The 21,796-nt window shown below is 39.4% G+C and overlaps 1 protein-coding gene across 2 annotated transcripts in view; it reads left to right on the plus strand.

Moving 5' to 3' along the window:
- mtss1 (MTSS I-BAR domain containing 1) overlaps positions 1-7,561 on the plus strand; it is an 84,302-nt gene extending 76,741 nt beyond the window's left edge. Inside the window, exons 13-14 of one of the 2 annotated variants that reach the window (XM_031735820.2) lie at positions 197-223; positions 1,527-7,561. In XM_031735820.2, the coding sequence (XP_031591680.2) occupies positions 197-223; positions 1,527-2,641 (1,142 nt within the window). In that variant the 3' untranslated portion in view covers positions 2,642-7,561. The remainder of the gene's footprint in view (positions 1-196; positions 224-1,526) is intronic. The other variant, XM_039612104.1, reaches the window with a different exon arrangement.
- Positions 7,562-21,796: the final 14,235 nt, after the last annotated feature.

The raw sequence follows: 21,796 nt of genomic DNA on the forward strand, positions 1-21,796 counted from the left end.
GAATTTCTCGGATTTACCCTTTTGTGGGTCTCATTTCTGATTTCTGACAGTGAAACTGACTCTCTTAACCTGCCTGTTGTTCACTTGTTTCATCTGTGCTTTTCTGGTGTATCAGCTCATCTTTACTTCTTTTCCTGTTGTATTTCTTTGAGTAGTTTTGTGTTTTCTTGGTTAAACTGCCTTCCTTCTCTTCCAGCTGTAAAGAGAGATCCTCCTATCTATGGTAGGTCTCTGACTCCCTGTATATCTGCCTGTCTGTCTGCTTATGTCACGTGCAACATACCATTAAATCTACTTTTGGTTCATCTATTAAAGATCTTACATCAGCTAAAAGAGCACTGTTTATTTAAAAGAAGCAATAAACGTTGTCCTAATTTTCAAATATTAGAATCTTTTTGGCAACGATGAAATTATTAATTTTGGTGCCTGTCAGGGCACTTGTATGGCCAATTTTAATAACCTAATCATTAGTGGCTGCAGTTTCCTCCTGTTATCTCAGTTATCACACACAAGGAAAATAAAGTCTCTCTTCTCAATTTTACAGTATTAGTGTTACAAAACATAAGCATTTTCTAGGCTTCAGGACTTCGATTTTAAACATCAGCAAATTATCGAAGATTCACTTATGAAGCATGGTGCCTAGGAGGCAACACTTCTCTGGATAGTCACTTCCTGTTTACCCAGCAGATCCTTTAAATAAATAAATAGATAAATAAATAAAGCTTCTTTTGTATCAAAGTATAAAGTGATGTAAAAATTGGCTAAATCTTGTGACACTGCTGTGAGGGCATCAGGTGGACAAGCTGACGTTGTTTATTTTACCTATTAAATGAATGAATACATTTTTTGGGTACAGAGCTAATCCACATATGGAATTTATTTATTTATATTTTTTTAGTCTAGTCACCCAGCCTATAGGAGACTGAGGTTTCTCCCATCACATTTGCTTGCAAAGAGAAGATATTAATTACTCACATTTCATATTTCTGGTGTTGATGCTAGCGGATGAGAAGCTGCCAGACACATTTAAATTACGTAGTCCCTTTTTTACTTCATTTTGGAACCCAAAATAAACAGAATATTAGAAACAAATTCAGCTGCCTTGTCTGTACTCTGTAATTTACTTCCTCCTGTGTGTGTCTGTGTGTGCCTGTGTGTGTGTTTGACCTTTTTAAAGTTAATGTCGTTGCCATGAATTGACGTCTGTTTTTAACCTTATTATTTGGAACATTATACTGGAGTTTTGCATGCGTTTTAAAAGTAATTGGGTTGCATGTTGCCCTGTTTTTGTTTGATAAGAGTTTCCACAATGATGCATCCCCTAATTGTTCATTCACAAACATGACAGTGAGTCACTGATGTGATTATGTGCTCCTGATGCTTCTGTTGTTTGTCTGTCAAGCAAGCAGATGAGAGCCCTTTCCAAAAAAAAAAAATGTCACTGAGACAATCCAGAGGTAATGAAAGGTTTGCCTGAAAGCAGAGCAACTAACTAACATTTTAACATTCTCTCTCCATCTCTGCAGTCGACTATGAGTCCATCTCTCTCCACGGAGACACTGACTCCATCTCCTTACATCACCTCTCCCACGGCAACAGCCAGTCAGATTTCGACAAGTCTTCGACCATCCCGAGAAACTCTGACCTCAGATTCCAGTACCGGGAGTTCATCCACTCCAAGCGTCCCGCCTCTACTGTCAGCCTATTGGCTGAGTCCGACTTGAGTGGTGGGTCTAACCGGCAGATGCCGTCCCACACGGCAACCATCAGGCGCAAACCTTCATCTAAGCCACCTTATCGCAGAGGAACAATCAGTGGTGGGGTTCCCATCCCCATCTCCACCCCACAGGTTCCACTCAAAGCCCTCGGCGGAACCAGCGGAAGCGATGAGAACGTTTTCAAAGTGCCCTCTTCTGTAGGGGTGGGAGGTTTAGGTCACAGTAAACTCTGCACCTCCACCCAGAGCCTTAGTGCTTTACCACCCTCCTCCCCATACTACCAGATTGTCCCAGGCCAGATGCCCATCCCAGTGCCCGTACCCACTGTTCCTTCGCTGCCATCTGAGGGAGGGAACAGTGTCAAACAACAGCACCAGAGGCAATACCAGCAACATCAGCAATACAGTCTACCACAGCAACAGCACAACCAGCAATTCCAGATTCAACAGTTCCAGCAGCAGCAACAGATTCAGCAGCAACAGTTCCAGCAGCAGCAACAGATTCAGCAGCAACAGTTCCAGCAATGGCAACAACAGCAGCAGTTTCAACATCAGCAGCAACTGCAGTTCCAACAGCCCCAGATTCAGCAAGCCCAGCAGCTGCAGCATCAGCACGATCAGTATCAGCTGCAGTTGAACCAGCAGCAGAAACAGAAGCTGTTTCAGCAGCAGCAACAGCAGCACCAGGCCTACACTACTCAGGCAGAGCCCTCCGGTGTGCCCAACAACATCAACTACCAGCCCCAGGCTCCTCCACCCTGCAGCCAGGACCAAAAGCCTGAGCAGTTCACCCAAGAAGAAGAAGAAGAAGAAGAAGGAGGCAGCAGAAACATGTTGACCCTTATTAGAGGAGTAAAGCTCAGAAGGACCATCACCAATGATCGCTCTGCCCCTCTCCTACCCCCTCCAACCAATCACAAATGAGGCTGACCAGCAGATTTTTACTTCTCTGCTTAACTGTTAAGTTTAGTTTGGTTTCTGAAGAGATATCAGAGTGTGTCAGCACAGAGAAAACTCAAACACACTTTGAAAGTGTTGACAGATTGATTTTTTTCGCTGGAACTCAACATTGCTTGTTTTATTTTATAAATTTACTTGATTGCCCTTTTAAATTTATGTTTTAAGCATTTTTGAGACTCTTCTGTTGTTGCAGCAACTGTCTTTTTGCCTTTTTTTTCATGCATTTTGATTGTGGATAAAGGTTTTGTGTGACTCAGTCTTACAGAAAGAACTTTTGATTTGATTATTTTAGTTGGTACTCACTTCCTGGTCAGAAAATGTAATTAGGCAGAACAGGAAGCTGTTAGCATCTTCGGCCTGGCTGTGTTTGATTTGCTTTCTGCCTAGTCTCCCAGGATGGTGGGGTAATCAGTAGTTCAGTGGACCCACAGTGGTTGAACCATGATCGTGGAGTTTCGAATTTACTGACTCGGGGTCAGTGATTGTCTGGTGTATTTGATCTGAGTATTTAGTTGGTTTCTGGTAATCTCAAAGAGCCAAATGCTAACACTCATGACTCTGCATCTGGCTTTAGGTTTAAATAAGGTAGAACAAGAAAGAGTCTGAGAACACAAGGACTGGGTTTGAGATATATATATTTTTTAAGTGGCACATGGTCTGAGGTCACTTGGTTGCTCTTACCTTAGAGTGGAGATTTGTGCCACTCCTGGGACTCCAAATGTTCCCTCTGAACGTGAGAGTTTGTGGAATACAATGAAAAATGTTACTGTGGGGAAAAACTCTGGTTTGCTGTGTAAATAAGCATCAAATTTTTTAGAGCAAAAATCACAAATAGACAGCGGTTTGTTGGCAACTTTATGAGACAACACTGATGTTTCAGAAGAAGCGGCTTGACAAATGTGGGTTGCATTTTTGCTAAACATAGCTGGCTATGATGAACTGAACTGTAGAACAAAACTACCACAGGGACTGATGGTTTGAAAGTACTTTATAAGGTAAACGCTGCCATGTTTCAAGACTTAAGTGAACCCCCTGAGACCACAGAATAAGAAATCTTTAGATTTATTTACACAGATATTTGCATCAACAAGAATGCTTTAAACATCATTTTTTAAAGAGATATTGTGGACAAGATCCTATATGAATACCAAGAAATTTTCTTTTGGCATTTCTTATTACTTGGTGACCAACATATACATTGATCCAAAACAACTTTAAAGTAATTGTTTGTAGTTCTCTTTATTTCCACTATTATTGGAACCCACAGGACCTCTGCATCAGTTTATTCTAGTGTCTTCTGTAAATGCATGACTGAATCTGGGTGGTTTGTAGGCCATGTTAAAAACTGGCTGTTTTTTGTGAACCACCTACTTTAACATAACTGCAAAGTTTCCCAGCCGCACGAGGATATGTAGAGTGATAATTCATGTTATGCGGTTTTGAAGTCCACTTGATAAGTGTGCATATCCTGGTTACAATATTTTAAGGAGTCCTCCTTGTTGTTGTTCCCCTGTATAGTTATAAGACATCAATGATGCCGATTTAAGCACAACTAACATGTTGGCACGAGGAACATTGAATAATACAGTTTTATTCACCGGTAGTAAAAGTTATGCTGAAGTTATGTTTGAGGGGCATCAGGAGCAGATGTAACTTGACAATTATTTCGATATTTAAAAACAGTTATATTATTATATAAAATGTGAGAAAACCATAGAAAATGTCGTTTTTCTAAATTACTCAGATTATATTAAACTAAGTTATTTTTTCAGCTCTAGTTACAGGTTTAAAAACAGTTTTTGAGTATTGACAAAGACCTTGTGATTTTTCCATATTGACTTTTGGAAAATTCAGAAGCTACTTATAGCACTATGCTTTTATCATTTAGACACACAAGCGTTTTTCAAATTAGTTTCTATAAACAAAGGATCTGCTATATGCAGTGAAGTTTAGGTTTTGCTTGAAGTTTTAAATTCAACTCCACCCACTGAAAAATCTCTGAAACATTTGTTTTAGCTGATTTACTGTAATCGGCTTGGATAAAATGCTGCGGAGGCTCAAACTGTCGTAACTTTAAATTAAACATTTTTTCTACAGAGTTTGGTTGGACTGAAATAGCTGGTTCTATTTTTGATCTTTGTTCCAATTTGGTAAAATATTTACCTCTGCTAATCTTGACCTTATAAATCTTATAAATCTCTTTATTTTATGTTTTATTCCCTGTTTTGTTTTTGTTTTGTTTTTTTTAGTTTATAGTCCTTTAAGTCACACCTCAGATGTTTTCAGTAATTAAACAGTTTTGTCTTCTGATGCACTTCAGTCTAAGGCCATGAGAAACTGGGGGCGCTCACTTCCTGTGCTTGAACCAGAAAAATATAGCATCAAGTGCAGGTTAATAAAAGTTGACTAAAGAAATAATTTGGAGCTTAGCATATTTTACCATGGCAGCCTCATTACTTAGGTGTTTCCTGCTAATACAGCTGCTAAACCGATGTGTTGCTTCTAAAAGTTGCCCATCTTCTTCATTTGTGAGCTGTTAGCATGTTGGACTCGGATTGTCCTCAGTTAAAGATTTGGCGAACTTGAGTGGTTAAAATAATTTTTGTTGGAGCAACAGCTGATTACTTTTATAATAATTTAATGTCGTAGTTCTTCTTTTGATTAATCCAACAATAATTTATAAAAGATCAGGAAATGGCACAGAACAGTCAAATGTCCAAAATCCATAAATGATCAAATTACAATCTTAGAAATCAAAGAAAAATTTTTTTTTCTTTTTTTTCTTTTTGTTTTGGGGGGTCTTTAAAAAACAAAACAAAAAAAACCCCGATTGATTAATGGATTAATAATTTTTCCACATTGTTTTAATTCTCAGCTCGAAATTTTACATTCTAATAAAATTTTATCTCTGATTCTTAAAACTTAAAATTTTGGTTTAAAAAGTTTATAAAACATGGACGTAGCTTCTATGTTTAAGTGAATACCTGCATTCTCGCTAACAGCCAACAGGGGGGACAAATGTTGCTAGAAAAAGAAGTCTGTGGACAAACAACCCTACTTCTTACCTATCTGTGATCTCCCTTTCCTGATGAGTTGTTGGGCTCTGTCACTGCTTTGAATACAACGTTATTTTCATTTTAATTGTTCTCCTAATTTAGTCTCATAAAGCAAAGTGAGGTTTAGTTTAAGCTGTGCAGTGTTTCTGGGGTTCTCAGATTGCCCCCTTGCTCGTGCCAGCAGTGGGTGATTTCAGAGGCTACATCCATCTTTTATGTACAGTCTGTGCCTATTGGACAGAAAATTATAACATGATAGCAATTATGAAACTTTCTACCAAAATTATACTTGAAACTGCTGAGACGACATTAAAGCAGGGAATTTTAAGTTTATTCAACTGGTAAATTTTTTATTTTGGTTCGTAGCTCCTAATTTGTTTGGTGCGAGAATCTGGGCCTCAGTATTTCTAAAGTTCTACTTTGAAGCTGCCTGTCAGAGACCTGCTGCATGCTGGGAAATGCAGTCTGCTCTGTGGTCAGCTGGTCCTGGTCAGTTCCTGGAGAGACTTTTGTGTATTTTAAGAGTTCCTGCAGCTTCATTCTGATTCGTCTTTAAGCCTGTCTTTTTGATTGGACCCAATGAGCCCCACAGCAGTTGTCTGTATATATTAGTGCTTCTATTCCTGGGAGAGATCTAAGTCTATAAATCTATATAAAGATGTACGTATACGTATCCTGATTGTACTTTTATTTTGTTGATTTATTATTGATCTGATGACGTGGTTGGAGCTGATGCTGCCAGTGATCGTCGATCATCATATTTGGTTTTTTTGTAGAAAAGCTTTAAAGGAGGAAACCCAGTGAACTTCCAGGTGTTTGAGGATCTGATACCTGATTGGACATCAGACTGTTAAGCAAAAGGACTGAAAGGACATCTAGATGATATAAACCAAGAGAATGTAGACATGTTCTGTTCTTCATCTTTTGATGCTCGCTGTGGGATCAACAATAATAATAATAATAATAATGCTGATGCTGATTGGTTCTGGTATTTTTTTTTGTCTGTGTTCTGTTTACTGTACTCTTTACACCTGTAACAGTATAAATTTACTGTAGGAGTTTTCTGTTTCTATAAGAAGTTAAATATGCAGAAAACTGAAGGACTGCTGACAGCTTTTCATAGAGCTGAAACTCTACAAAAATAAGCAAATTCTGATAACTTTGGTCAAACACTGCAAGTAAACATTCATCTTTTGTTTTTATTTTTGTTGTATTGCAGCTACTTTATCATTTACAGTACCAGCCAGCACCTCCTCTAACCGGAGTGCTCTCACATGATCCTCTGGGGTGTGATTTAGGCATGTGTGGGGCACAAATACAAAATCCTCTCCACGGAGTACAGCAAACACACTTAACAGTGTCCTCAAAAGGGACCTTTTACGCTGTTCCTTATTTTATGCCATTTATATATTCTGTTAGTGGGATGGATGTTCATATTAAACATGGCCAAAGTTTCAAATAAAGAGTTCAACATTTTTACAAGTAATCACCGAAAGCCAAAAGCTCAAAGTGCTTTAGTTCTTTTCTACTCTTACAACAGTATGATGACATTAACAGCATATATCCCTACTGTGGTCATCTCAGGACAGAAGCCCCACCCACATCAGAAGATATGTATCCTAAAGGGGCCCTGTTCTGCCTCACTACAGAAGCGCAACATGATTTATCCTTTAATGCTCACGCTGCCATGCAAAAGCAGTGGTACCTGTGCTGCTGTAGGACCAGTGAAGTGGCAGATGAGTAAAACAGTAATTAAAGTTTTGTCTTTTATTGAATTTATTGAAAGGATCCTCAATAATCTGAATGATGGGCAGATAGTAAAAAAAAAAAAATGCCTTTTTGTAAAATCAGCTGATTTCATTGTGTGCCAGGGAGGAGGAGAATGGAGTCGTTGTCGTCGTCTATAACATCTTAGGAGCGAGGATATGACCATTTATTTTTATTTTTATGGTAAAGTCCAAACTGGATCCAGGGTGCAAATGGCTATATTATACTGCTAACACAACATTAGCTCTTTGCAAGCATCTGCATGGGCAGCATGCTAACACAAAGGCAGCAAACAGTCCAATGTGATGCCAAAGCGGAGTGTAAGCTGACCTGAGCCTACCGGCCTCATTTTCAGCAGGTAACAAAAGCATCGTGGCCTCAGGTCCTACCTGCACGTGGTCGGTGATGGCTTTGAAATCTTATCAGGCTGGTTTTCAACTTTGTTGTCGGTTTTGTGCTCAAACTTAAACACTAAAAGGAAGATCATGTGTTTGTGCTCAGTAGGACGTTTGGGTGGGGCTGTAGCTTAACTTTTATATTCCTAACTGGTTATTATGTTGCACTGAATTTCAGAGCATGTTATGGACTGACACAGTAATGTAACAACACTGGCTACTGGGAGGCTGTTAGCACCCATCCTAGCTAATGCTAATAACATTCATGACCTCAGGGAAGATGAAGAGGAAGCAGGGGCTTGCTGGCAGGTATTTTCCTCAGGTTACACCCACACAGGTGACTTTGATAAGATAAGATAACTCTTTATTGTCATTGCACACTCATAAATGGTACAATAGTACAATGAAATTTGAAAACTGTCCCATGTCGGCACTACGTACGACACGACACAGTAACTTAACTTACCTGCAACCTCCCCTGAAGTCTTCACCTGTATGCACGACTACTACATTCACAAGAGTATGTGTTGTTATTGTTGCAGTAGAAGCAGTTGAACTTGGAATTTAGGTGAAAGTTGAGGTAAAGATGGCAGCAGCTGTGACTGCAGGCTAAAGCAGTAACTCGGCTCATGTTGTCCTTTCATACAGCACTGAGTCATCTTTTAATCTTTGTCTTTTCTTTCTTCTTCTGCTCCCCCTGCTTTGTGTTGCTCAGAGTCATCTGATGCTCAGGGGCAGCAGGTGGGAGGCGAGGGACTTGAATTAAAGACACATGCATTTTTTTTTTTAATCTTTGTGAGAACAGTTGTTGGTATAATGTATTCATTAACCCCTCTAATCCCAGCCTAAACCAGACTATTATGAATCCTGAAACCGAGACCAAACTCGCAAAAAAGCGCTTTGAAGATTTGAAGTCAGCACAGTCCAGACACGTTCTTCTCTTTAAGAGGTTTCAAGATGATACTTGTCCACATAAGCATACAAAACACACAAAAAGACAGGTGAGTTGGTCCACTTGTAAGGAACTTAGTCACTGTTACATAAAACCTTGAAGCTGTGACAGCGGTGAGTCACGCTGACCCGAATACTGAAGGAGGCAAACTCTGCTCAGTGAGTCAAAGCCCACATCACAGTGACAGTGCACAAATCTCTGTTACACCAGTGTTGCAGCAGATGGAGTTTCTCTCTGCACCAGCAGAGGATGCAAGAGACCAAAGCAGTATAAAGCTTACCCTTGTACTGTAAGTAAAAGTTAAAGGCCATCCTGGTACCTCGTATATCCCACAGTATTTAATATACTGTATATAACGTGATCCTCCCATCCCTTTTCTTCCATTTATTGAATTTCCGGTTACTGTGGGGCTGGAGTACATCCCATCGGTCACAGAGTGAAGGGCAAGGATCACCCTGGACAAATCACCAGGCTGTCTCAGGGCCAACACACAGAGACCATGTCTCATTATGAAGTTTTGAGCTGAGGTTTTTCGCTATTTTGTGTTTAAAGTGGATTTGATCAGACAGAATGTGAGGAACACTGCAAGCTCATATCGCACAAGCGATATGTCGATCACAAAACTGTTTTATATTTCTTTATTACCCCTCAGATTAGGCGTCGTCGTAATCCTGCCGGGCAGGCGGGGAGGTGACGTGGACACCCAAGTTTGTGAATGCGATAACTCGAGAACGAAGTGACATACAAGTTTCAAATTGATACCATAGCTATATCTACTGAAAATCTTGAATGCGTTTGAATCTCAGTGACCTCAACCTTAAGATCAAGGTCAGAGGTCAAGTTTTCTGAAAATCTTGTGAATGCGATGTAGGAATTTCAAATTGATACCATGGGTACATCTATTAGTAGGCTGAGGGGCAGCACTGGCTGCTGTCAGTATTTTTATTAATCTCAGTGGAATCAAAATTCACAAAATAAACATATTGTATTAAAAAACAAACAAACTGAAAATAGCACCTGAGAACATAAACCTGTCAGAAAAAATGTTAATGCCCCCTGCTGGCCATTACATTTCTGAGCTCAATTAGTCCATACTAAAAACAGATCTATCTCTATCCTGTTAATAGTGCCATCTCATCATGTAGCTTTTAGGGGTTTTCAGCTTTTGCTAGCATGCTCTTTTTCTTTTTTTCTTCAGCAAGTTGATGCTAATCGTCCCCGCTTGATGAAAGCATCATTACCCTCGAGAGGTTTCCCCTCTTTGTGAGAGAGAGATGATTGAGGCTCGTGGATCGTGCTGAGTTGTTTGTTCCTTAGTGTGTTCTTGTTCATGTTTTTGAAATAAAAAGTGTATTCATTGGGCTGAAATAACATTTTATGTGAATGTCCTGATGAGTCATGATAAATGGATGTTGGTGAGATCAACGCTGTGAACATTCACTCAGAGCTGGTGACTCATCCAGAGAATGAGCTACAGCCTTCCCTGCGCTGAAGCACAGACACTAAAGTCCTTTTATCCTCTTCCAACAACACTCAGCTGGCTTCCTGCTGTGGATGTACAGAAAACGTGAAAGATCTCCACATGTCTTTTTCCTGCTACTTGTTCCGCACCTTTTTTTCCATCTGATTTTTCAGAATGAAGCCCAGCTGATGCTGTATAGTTTAGAAAGTGTCTTAAAGCGATGCTTAAAAAAACCTAATAAAACATCTCTAATCCCTTTAATAAAAACACTTGTGCACCTGCATATACAGAATATTCTAGTGCATCCCATCCTGCTGATATTTTCCGGATGTTAAATATAAGGCAGCTGATCTCAAAACAAAAACCCCACAAGGTGTTTAATCTGCAGCTCTGTAGATTAAACACTTTGCTGATAACAAAAGTCACCGGTCATATAGGTCAGAGCCGACAGAATGGCTTCAAGAACTCATAAAACCACTCTTTACTCACAAAGTGTATAACCTTGAGATGATGGGCTTGAACGGACCATAAATACGAGAGTGCAGTGGACACAAACTCAGAAAACCTGAAGATCATAGACTGTATATAAGAGATGGACATAAAACCACAGTGAGAAAAACATTAAAAGCTAATACTAACAATCTCAATTAGCAACCAGCATTTGTAAACTGTATCAGTACAACACATACACAGATCTGCTACCTTAAGAAAGGCTTCAACAACACCAAGACAAATGGGGAGGTGAGATGAATTGACACAAGTAAACCTTAGTAGACAGGTATATGGTATAGCTGCACACAATGGCACACCTGTCCATCAAAGCAAGCACATGTCCTTAAGCCTTAATAAAAACCAAAAAAAGATGAGTCATTAAAAGTCCCCGCACATACAGCTGATAATAATGGAAACATAGCTGCAGGGAATAGAAAGTGAACATTTCAGTTCTAAAGTTGAGTTCTTAGGGACTGACTTACTTTTGGAGCCTCTTTTCTTTTCTTTTCTTTTCTTTTCTTTTCTTTTCTTTTCTTTTCTTTTCTTTTCTTTTCTTTTCTTTTCTTTTCTTTTCTTTTCTTTTCTTTTCTTTTCTTTTCTTTTCTTTTCTTTTCTTTTCTTTTCTTTTCTTTTCTTTTCTTTTCAGCATTTTTTTGTGGGTCCAGACAGCTTCATGATTTATCACCTCAAGTTTTGTCTTCACTGCAGGAAGACTTTTCTTCATCATTTGATTTTGACAGCATGATCAAATTTCACATGATGTGGACAAGCACATCAGGGGGGAAAACAATAAATAATAAATGCAATAAAAAAATAGCTGGATCTGAATTTAAAATCTGAATTCTGAATATTTAGTCTGTTTTCCTATTAATGTTTGGCTTAACTGAGATTATGACAATCATCCTATTTATAATAGGGAAAAACAATTTTACAAAGCATAATAATAATAAAAAAATCAGTGTTTATTACTTTTCTGATTTGATAAATTCATGTGTCTCACAGAGACAAGGATCAACAAGGTCCTTGAAATACTTTAATAAAGAAACAAACAGTTGGGCTTTGTGATGCTTACAAGAAAAAATTGATGCTGAAGCTGAACCTCTAAGTTTAAAGTCCACAGAGCTGAAAGTTAACCAGCAGCTCTGACTTAAAAGGATTGAAATGTAAACATGTTTTTGTGCCCAAAAATAAGTGACTTCATTGGTTCTCAGGCAGAAAATAAGTCCTGCCAAAGTGAAGTCCTGAAGTTTCTCTCCAGGTTCGGTGTCATAGTGAACTTACAGGTGTGTGTTGGTGGATGATTATGATCAGGCACTGTGACAGTGACATGGGACTCTAAACCTCTGTGTTATGATCCTTATAGCTAACCAGCCAAACTATCCAAGAACCCCTGCTGATCATAGTTTCTGCTGTTAAGACATTTCTCCTCATTAATGTCCACAAAACCATCATCTTGGTTAATGTAATTATCTGCAGAAAAAGACCAACATTCAAGTAAGAGACAAATAACACAGTCTGAAATATAATTAAAAATAAAAACTACTACTACTACTACTAACACATTTAATAATAATAGGAAAAACCAGAAATTAAGGAAATAAAAAATACACCAAAGACAAAAATGGTTGATGGAGCTGTTATTAAGAATATTACAGATACAAAAACTTTTGCTCTGTTTGTCAGAATAAAGTTAAAAGCAGTTTGAGATATTCAGTCCTCAGACTTCCAGCATGATGTCTGGAGGTAATCATCATTCTGGAGGATCATTAAAAATTAATTTACAATTGTCTGATTACCCACGCCATTTAAAGAGGATTACTAACGACATTTTCAGTGAATTCATTTAAATGGAACAAACCAGATGTCGCAGCCGAGTTCATTCTTTGTTTCAGTGTTTAAAAACATTTCTTGTTCCTGGTGTTTTCATTAATAACACCTCTTGTTACTGAATGTTACTAATGATGTTTAGTAACATTAAAATGTTATTAATATACATTAATGTTTTCATTAATATATCGATTTTTCATCTGATCCTTTCAGGTCCTTTTCCTGAGATGACTTTATGTGACTGACCAGGATTTGCTTCAGTTCTGATCCTTGAAATTAAAATCTCTCATTTGCATCGTGATTTATTGTTTGTCCCCAGTTCTGCGTCATTGTGATGTCACTGAGAGAAATGATGACCAGATTGGTTGTGCATGGATAGGAAGTAACACTGTGCTATTTTTAGCTGCTTACCTCAGAATGATGATAATGGGCTGTCATGGACAGAGTGAGTCCTATTGCTCGTGTGTGATCACATAGACTCGTCCCTATCACAGATGGGCACTAGAAGCAGTTTGTGAGGATGCAGGGTGAGTCCACTGCAGAAAGCATTGTGACTGGACAGGAAAGTTCAAAGACTTCAGGCTTGCTTTGGTAACAACTAGTGCAGTGCATTTGGGGGGTGGGGGGGTATTTTGGCACACTGGGTTCCTTGAGCATAGAAAAAATTCAGTGCCCCTTGTGGAAGTTGTGACTCACCATTAATCATGCACCTCATCACATGAGTCAAGGTGTTAAAAAAAAGGTGTGGGTCATTTTCAGCAGAGGTTTTGGGTGAAACCATCATGTGAGAAATGTATTACAAAAAGTACCCAAAGTTTAATGTGCATCTTTTTTTATCATTATCATCATTATTGTTACAATTAATGATTAAAAAAACAAAATCATGGTGGTTAATGGGCTGTCAGCTGACAGAAAAAGTTTGATATCCACTGTCTTAGTCTGTAATAAAGGTAGCTGTGCAGATTAATGTAAACTGTGTATGAAAACACATTATTAAGGCTGGGATGGCGGTAGTGCAGGTCACCTACCGATTGGATAGGGTTGGTGGTTTGATCCCTGGCTGCTCTAGCCTGTGTGCCAAATATCCTTGAGCAAGATGCTAACTCCAAGTTTCTCTCTGATGTGTAAATGTTTGATAGAAACCACTTAAGCCTAAAAAAAGTGCTTTGGGTGAGCGAGATAAGTGTAGAAAAACGCTATATAATAACTAGTCCATTTATGGCAGGTCACTCGGCGCTTTAGACATCAGCTTGCAAAGTTTCATATTGTTTATGTTTCCGAAAAGGTTTAAGTGCTCTGCCTAGATTATGTTTATGTTTATTCTGAACAGTGCAGACTGCTGGAGCTTAGTCACACATACACAGTGACACACAGCATACTTTTGTACTCTGTTGTACTTTTCAGACACCCACAGGTTGTTTGCTTTTGTTTGATGTACCTGTTAGAGTCAGGTTTTGTGATGTTGCTCGGCAGGTGTTCAGCGGATGTAAGACGGCTGATGTCACTATCTCCATGAGCGCGACAACTGCTTTTAAGTTCAGCGCAGTTTGGGAGTGTAACGTTAAAATTTAACACTGTTTATACGAAACTGTCCCTACAGTGTCTAACTCAACCGCTGTCAGTGCTGCTTCACTACAAAACGCTATTATGATTCTTTATCATCAGCGGTGGCAGCAAAGTCAGGATGAGTCACATTAAAGGCTTACTGATAACATGGAAATCAAACACTGTGTGCTCAACCTGCCGGTTATCTGAAACTAAACAGCGGCAAGACAAAGGAAAAACTTGGCTTTTAAAAACTCCCACAGATAACACAGGGATGATGAGGAAAAAAGGAAGAAGAGAGAACTTTAAACCCTTTTAAAGAGAAATGATTTCCAGACTTTCCCTCAGTTTGAAAGATGTATGTATTTGAGAAACACGCACCAGATCCACCCAGGCTCTGCCTCAGGTTTTGAATATTTGTAGATCTAACTTTTTGTAAATGAATTACCTACAATACAATAAAAATAAAATCTACAATAAAAGTGATTCAGTGTTGCTATAGGAACCAGCCAACTGAACTCTGAGTCTCAAAAACAGATGTGAAAACTTTGAGCCAACACTAATATAATTTATGTTTGACATTATTACTTTAAAAAAAAATCATTTTAAAAGCGAACCTCCTAGACTTTGGCATGTTTATTTACATGTGTATGCTGTTACAAAGGATGTTCATGTTAAACATGGCCCAAGATGAGGTTCACTGTGTCGTGATTTTAGCCAGAACAAGTGGATCCAAACGCAGACGCAGAGACACCAAGCAAGTTTCCAAGTATTTATTACAATGACTGGAGTTAGACTGGATGCCAAAGGGACTCACGCCAGGGGGCAGAGGTGGAGAGCAGGTAGGCAGGTACATTCTTCCAGAGGTGACTTGATTTTCCAGAGGAACCAAACTTTTTCCTACAATTGAAGCTGTAACGATGTGGTGGATGGAACAGCTGAGTGGCTGAACCGGTTGTGTCAAATAGTCGGAGGATGAGAACAGGAGCTCGTGGAAAGACATGCCTCATGGACATATTTTCCCTCATAATTCTCTGAAATTAGATAGTTTAGATTTCACCCTTGAAGAAGAAGGGAACTAACCAGCTAATATCAGAGAGTAAGTGGACTGAGGGGCTACACCAAGACCCAGCTTAAGGCGAATAAGGATTGTTTTGAATGTAGGATCATACAAAGCTGCTCTAGTGGGCTATGAGGAAAAAAATATAGAGTTGGAAATTATCAAAACAGATTCTTAAGAATTCAGTTTATATCTCCATTACATGAAAAGTGGCCACTGTAGATGCAGACGGCTTCTGCTCTGACCTTTACCCGGATAAGCATTACAAAACGATAGATGTCAGATGAATACACCTGATTTTTGAGCCTCTGTTTGTACATAGGTGGTGGAGAGTTACCTGTGTGCCTCACTGTTTATGGTTTAGTGTTTGTGGTAAGGACATTCAGCTGCCCTTACTGATAACAGATGGGACACAGAAGGGCTGTATAATGGTGATCAAATGTGACCAGGTGATTGACTCTGGATCAGCCTGTGTATACACTGATTAAAACCATTTCCATCACTATGAAGACACAACTACACACACACACTCACACACTGTGTTTTTGTATACTTGTGAGGACACACACTGACCTACATGACTCCCGATTTCTCTTAATCTAACCTTTACTATGACCAAACAACTGATCCCAGCTTCAAATAAGCCCCTAAGCCAAACCCGAGTGTGTTTGCTTTCTATCTATAAACACTGTGTAAAGGAACTCAGAGTTCCTCTTGCTTTTTTTCTTACATGACATGGTGAAAGTATAGCCTTTACTGTGAAACTCATTCATTTTGGGCTCTAAACCAGCTGAGCTGTCCTGAATCCACCCTTTTCCTGACTGTTTGGATCAGGTCATTGCGGTGCTGAAAGATGACCTGCTACACCAGTCTTGACCACACACACAGACACACTCAAACACAGTTTTCCTGCCAAACTTGGGTCAGCTTGGCCAGGGGACAGCATACTGGCCCTTTCAGGGTGCCCTCGCCATGGAAACTATTTGTGTCATGTTGCCGCCACACCATGTGACAAATGACCGTGTGCAGACATTAAACAGACCGGCACACACTGCTGACCAAGATCCTTTACAAACAGTCGTTTGTTAATGTAGTTATGAGCAGGGTTAAGTATTTAAAGTATTTATTTAAGTATTTATTTGTGTAGCAATCATATAAAATAGGGCTTCATAAGAGAAGTTCAATCAATGTGAAAAATTGTTGACTATTAATTATTAATGACTTTATAGTGACTATATCGTCATCTCACTAAATGCTGGTATACTGTTAATAAATAATAATAATAATAATAATAATGTATACTTTATTGATCCCCGTGGGGAAATGAGTGGGTGGAAAGCAGTAAAACAACGGAACAATTGGAGAATATTTAACAGCAAAGAAGAGCTTGAGGTTCAGATAAATGTTGTGTTTTTGGTGTTGAAGTAAACTTTTAAAATGCTTTTTAGTTTTCTAAAATGATGAATAATCACTTTTTACCACTAGAGGTCCTCGGCGGGTCAGTTTGGGCTGACTTCATAACAAACTCTTGTGCTGCTTTTTCATTTATTCTTGCAATCCCTTCCACTCTGATCCGTTGACTAAAAACAAAACCCCTGATCTGTCCAGTAAACACACGTCATCGTGTTCCTAACGGCCTGCCAAGTTTCACCTCCCTCTGTTTGCTTTCATTGATCTGACGCTGGAATTCCTTTTTTCCCCCTTTCCTTCCAGGACCTCAGGCTGAATGCATGTACACTGCTCCCATACAGCTGCTGACTGGATTTGCGACCAGAACAAACTTCGTGACCACCTGCTTTTCCTTATTAAATTTAGTTAGATAAAACCAACGGGCAAGAAAAGAGAGATCCACTACACCAAAACTAATTCCGAATAATGAGGGCTCTGTCTCACAGAGCCAACTCTCTGATGGGATGGAGGAAAAGGAAGGGAAAAGAAATTCCAATAAATAATTTACTTTTCTGTGTATCGGGCTCTTATGAGATGTGTTCAAACCCATAAAACAACTATCAGTTATTTAAGATAATTTCCAAACACTTTATCCTGCTGCTGGAAAAAGCTCCAAATCCACCAAAACAGACAATTTTAACAAAATAACAAGCTTTTTTTGAAATTATGAAACTATCTTTGTTGATTAGGTTTAATGGATGGATGTTCCTGATGACCGCTCAGGGGTTTGTGTACTTTCGTGATCCCAGGAGCTCTGCTGTCTAGGGGAGTTGGTAGGGTCTCTCAAACCAAAGAGATCAGAGCGGGTGATCTACTAATCGAAAAGTTTCTGGTTCAGTCCGTGTCTGCTCCAGTTTACATGCCAAACATCATTGAGCAAGGTACTAAGTTGCTCTCAGATGCATTGTAGTGTGAATGTGTGTGAATGTTAGACAGAAAGCACTTAAGCGTAGAAAAAGTGTCTGTGTGAATGAGGCATGTTGTATAAAGTGCTTTGAATTCTCTGGTAGACAAGAAAAGTGCTATATAAGAATAAGTCCAGTCTAGTCATCTCACCTGCAAGTATCTTGTGGCCAGGTCTTGGTACATGGCCCTATGTGGACTCACCATCTGCAGGAGGTGCCATAGGGGACTGATACAATGTGGTCCCGGCTGATGAAATTGGTTCTTTGAACATTGTCGTTTGGTAGGGGGCTTGGAGTAGAACTATTACTCCACCATACTGAAAAGAGCCAGCTGGGGTGGTTTGAGAGTCTGAATAAGCTCCTTTGTGGTGTTCCATGTATGTTTGATTGGAAGGAGACCTGCTGGAGAGATTATGTCTCTGACTGGCTGGGAATACCTCAGTCAAGAGCTAAAAGTCAGGGAACTCAGGGCATCTCTGGCACCTGCATGACCCCGACCAAAACAAGCTACAGGAGATGGACGGATGCTGTTAATTTTTTAATTAAAACGTAATTTCTTAATAAATAGAATCAAAGATACTTCATCCTTGAGCAAACAACCTATATCAACCTGGTAAAAGCCTACAGACAGCTCACACGATGTGACATGGGTACAATAGCAAACATTCATTAGGCAACCTCTTAACCCGAGAACAGTTACGCTGTTGATGATGATGATGACATGATGATGATTAGGAGGGCGATATTTGGTATGTGGTTTTACAACTTATTTATAAATGGGAACATCTATATTAGCAAGTAACGGTAACATAGAAGGCAACTTAACTGACCTATTTCTAAAATAAACCACCTGCAGCTTGAAGAGCCGTCACAAACTCATCTTTAAAAATAGATCACACATCAAGTGGTTGTTGTCACAACTGCCACTCGGAGTTTGAATGCAGTCAAATTCAAATAATTGAGAGATTATTACTTATTATCTGAAACTAAACCTTTGTTGCGATACCTGTCTTTATGTACCACCATTAGGGCAAGTTTCACTTGGGTTTTGCTTATATGTTGTCTATAAAAAGAAATAAAATAATACAGTGCACTTGGTCCAAGTCTGTTTTTGACCCAGTGAAATTGTCCTCTGTAGTTGGAGTCCACTGTGTCGGTGCACCCAGCTGGATCCCAGCAGGTGGATAATCAGCAGTTGCCAAAATCACTTGTGTAATTATGGGGTGAGGATAAATTCTAACACAGTGCGACCACAGGCACAATCTGATGTTTCTGCTGGTGTCGCTTCTAAAGCATCATAAACCGTCTGAACCATCACTGGTTTGTGATGGTATAGTTTTAAAAAAGGCTCCACATGGCAAAAGAAAAAGTTTGCCTCCAGAAAGCAAAACCAGGATGGCTTTTCTTTGATGGTTACTGCTATAAGAGAGGCTGTGAACTTCTTATAAACCTAAACAGCCTTTGATCAAAAATAAGTCCACTAAATCTAAACCCAATGCTTTTGATTTCACAAAGTGTTAAAGGTCAAAGTCACGTGCTTGGCCTTTCAGCCCCTGTTAGAGAGTTATCTCTGGGATGCTGGGATGATAGCTCCCTCAGGACTCAAACTCTGGTCAGAGAGTGGGGTCCGGATAGCCCCATTATCCCATCTTTGAATGGACTTTGTCGCGGTGCAGGTCTGCTACTACAAAGCTATGCAATGATGGTCCTGGAGTTATAGGAGCAACACCACACAAACACACACAGAGGACCCATAAGTGAATCAGACTGCATGCATAAGTTGCATGTTAAGCTGAGGGTTTTCACTGTGAGGTGTGGACCTGACTTTGAAACAGAGGACAATACACATTCATATAGTAGGGACTGAAGTATGATCTACTTTATCTTCCTTTTTGACTCTAATGGGGACCATAATTCACCAAGTGAATAACATGTTTCATCAAATAAAACGAGCAACTGAGAGCATAAAGTCATCGAGAGAGTGTTTGATGAGGTCATAGATTCAATGATCTGACAGCCGTTTTCCCACAGATTTCTATATAGTCAGACGTCTTAAAACCGCTCTCTGATAGGCATGAGAAAGAATGCAGATTTAATGGCTTCACTACATCCATCCTTTGTATACAGTCTTTCTTCACCCTATACTACAAGTCTGATAAATTAGCAAACCATATCCACCATCGGCCACCGCGCACCAGAACTAGCATTTTTTTGTATTTTCTAATTAGCTTTTACATTTATTCTCTTTAATTTCAGATAGTTTCTAGAGTGGGCTGATGAAACTGTTTAGTTTTACTTGAATGATTATAATACGCAGGGTGCTTCTGAGGGGCAGATTTAAGAAGTTCAGCAGGTTTTTGGACGGCAGCTCACTCCATCGTGGAAACATCCCAAGTCTCAGTGAATAAATTGTCGATTTCCACTTTTTATTTTCAACTAACTAAAATATGCAGCAAAAAGTGTATTGAACTTAACTCAGATACACAGGCAGATGCACATGAACTCTGCCAACTGCTGTTTTAAGAAGGAGCATTGAGCTTTAATCTCCCGCTCAGACTTCTTGTGTGGACTCGTGCTGGACTCATCCATCTGTTAAACTGCTGCTCCTGCTGCTGCTGGTTTCAGCCTGCTGGCCTCCAGCCTGTGGCCTGTTTACAGAGCAGGTTGTGTTCAGAGATGCGTCGCTGGGGAAACCACCCTGCTGAACTTTTGTTCCCGTGTCCGCTGAGTGTGGCGGCTGCGGCAGTAGTAGTCATGTGGAGAGAAAAGCCCGCGAAAAAGTCAGCAGCCAATCGGAGAGAGAAGGAGGAGGGGCTGAGTGAGCTGAAGGGAAACAGAAGCAGCTGGGAGAGAAAGTGAGTGTGTTTGTGGGTGGTCACATTGCGAAAAGCTGCAAAAAGTTGAGCTATAGTGTTGACGCGCTGTATGGGCACATTTTTACACACATGATGAACAGCAATCACAAATGATGGATGACTCGGATTATTAAATGATCATATAAACTGTATGCATTAATGAAAGTTATTAACACTTATATCACTTGTATCTAACTGAGGGTCAAAGAAGCTCCTATTCATGTTGTCCAAACTTAAATGCTAAATGGATTAGTTCTTAAATAGTGGTTCTCTACTCTAACCGAGCACTTAAAATGCTTTATTTATTTTTTAAAAAGGGATTCACTCAGTCACATTCACATATTTCTTTATTCTGTTCCTTAATTGGACTGATGAATACTTGGGAAGCAATCTGGGGTTCAGTAACTTGCCTCAAGGACCTTACATATAGACTGGAGGAGGCAGGAATCAAACCACTGACCTACCAATTAGTATACAGCTAGTTGTTTACTAAACTAGTTGTACCTACCTCCTGAAATGCAATTTAAGACCAAGCTTACAATGGAAATAAACATCATCAAAGTAAATGCATCTTTTTCAAATTATTACCCACTTTTATATTAATCAGTCTGAGCAGTGAGGTAAAATGAAATCAGTCAGTTGTCCTTTTGAGATATTCCTAAAATGTTCTCTTCAGTGTAAAAAGAAAGCAAAAATAAGCCTCATTCTCCAGTTTAGCATCACCTTCATTGCACAGCATAGGTTATCTGTTTGCAAGCGCTTACAGATTGAAACTGTTAGATTCACTCAGATAAAAACAGTCTGGAAAGTTTTAAAGCTTTAAAGTGAGGATGCAGCTGCATGTTATTTAAATTTGTTGACCGAGCAAAAATAGCAGCATCCTGTGGTGCAAATCCTCGCAGTGACGGGATGAAGATATTTAAGAAGCATCCAAACTGATGCAATGTTTGACATACTTTTTAAGGCATCTTATTAGAAAATTCATGCTTTTCAAAATCTTCCTTTTTAAATGAAACTTTCATGTTGTATGAAAAAATTATTTTAAACTTGAAATTGAGACATGCACATTGCCACATACACCGATACATATACCAAACATACATACTTTGTTTGGTTGGACTTTGCAGTCTTTTCGGTTCCAATGAGGACTTTGTTAATGTTTGTGCAGCACGTTTGTTACTTTTTACAGTGTAGACGTGCATTTCCCGCCACTGAGAAGCTTCTGGAGCCCTTTGAAGAACGCATTCCTCCGAGGGAGAGAGTGAGAGGGAGGGAGAGGGTGTGTGTCTTTCATTCACAAATGTGAACATGTTCCCAGTATGAACAGGAGCCGTTTCTCTGTGTGTGTTCGTTT

This window comes from Oreochromis aureus, linkage group 5 (genome assembly GCF_013358895.1).
Source record: "Oreochromis aureus strain Israel breed Guangdong linkage group 5, ZZ_aureus, whole genome shotgun sequence".
NCBI lineage: Eukaryota > Metazoa > Chordata > Actinopteri > Cichliformes > Cichlidae > Oreochromis > Oreochromis aureus.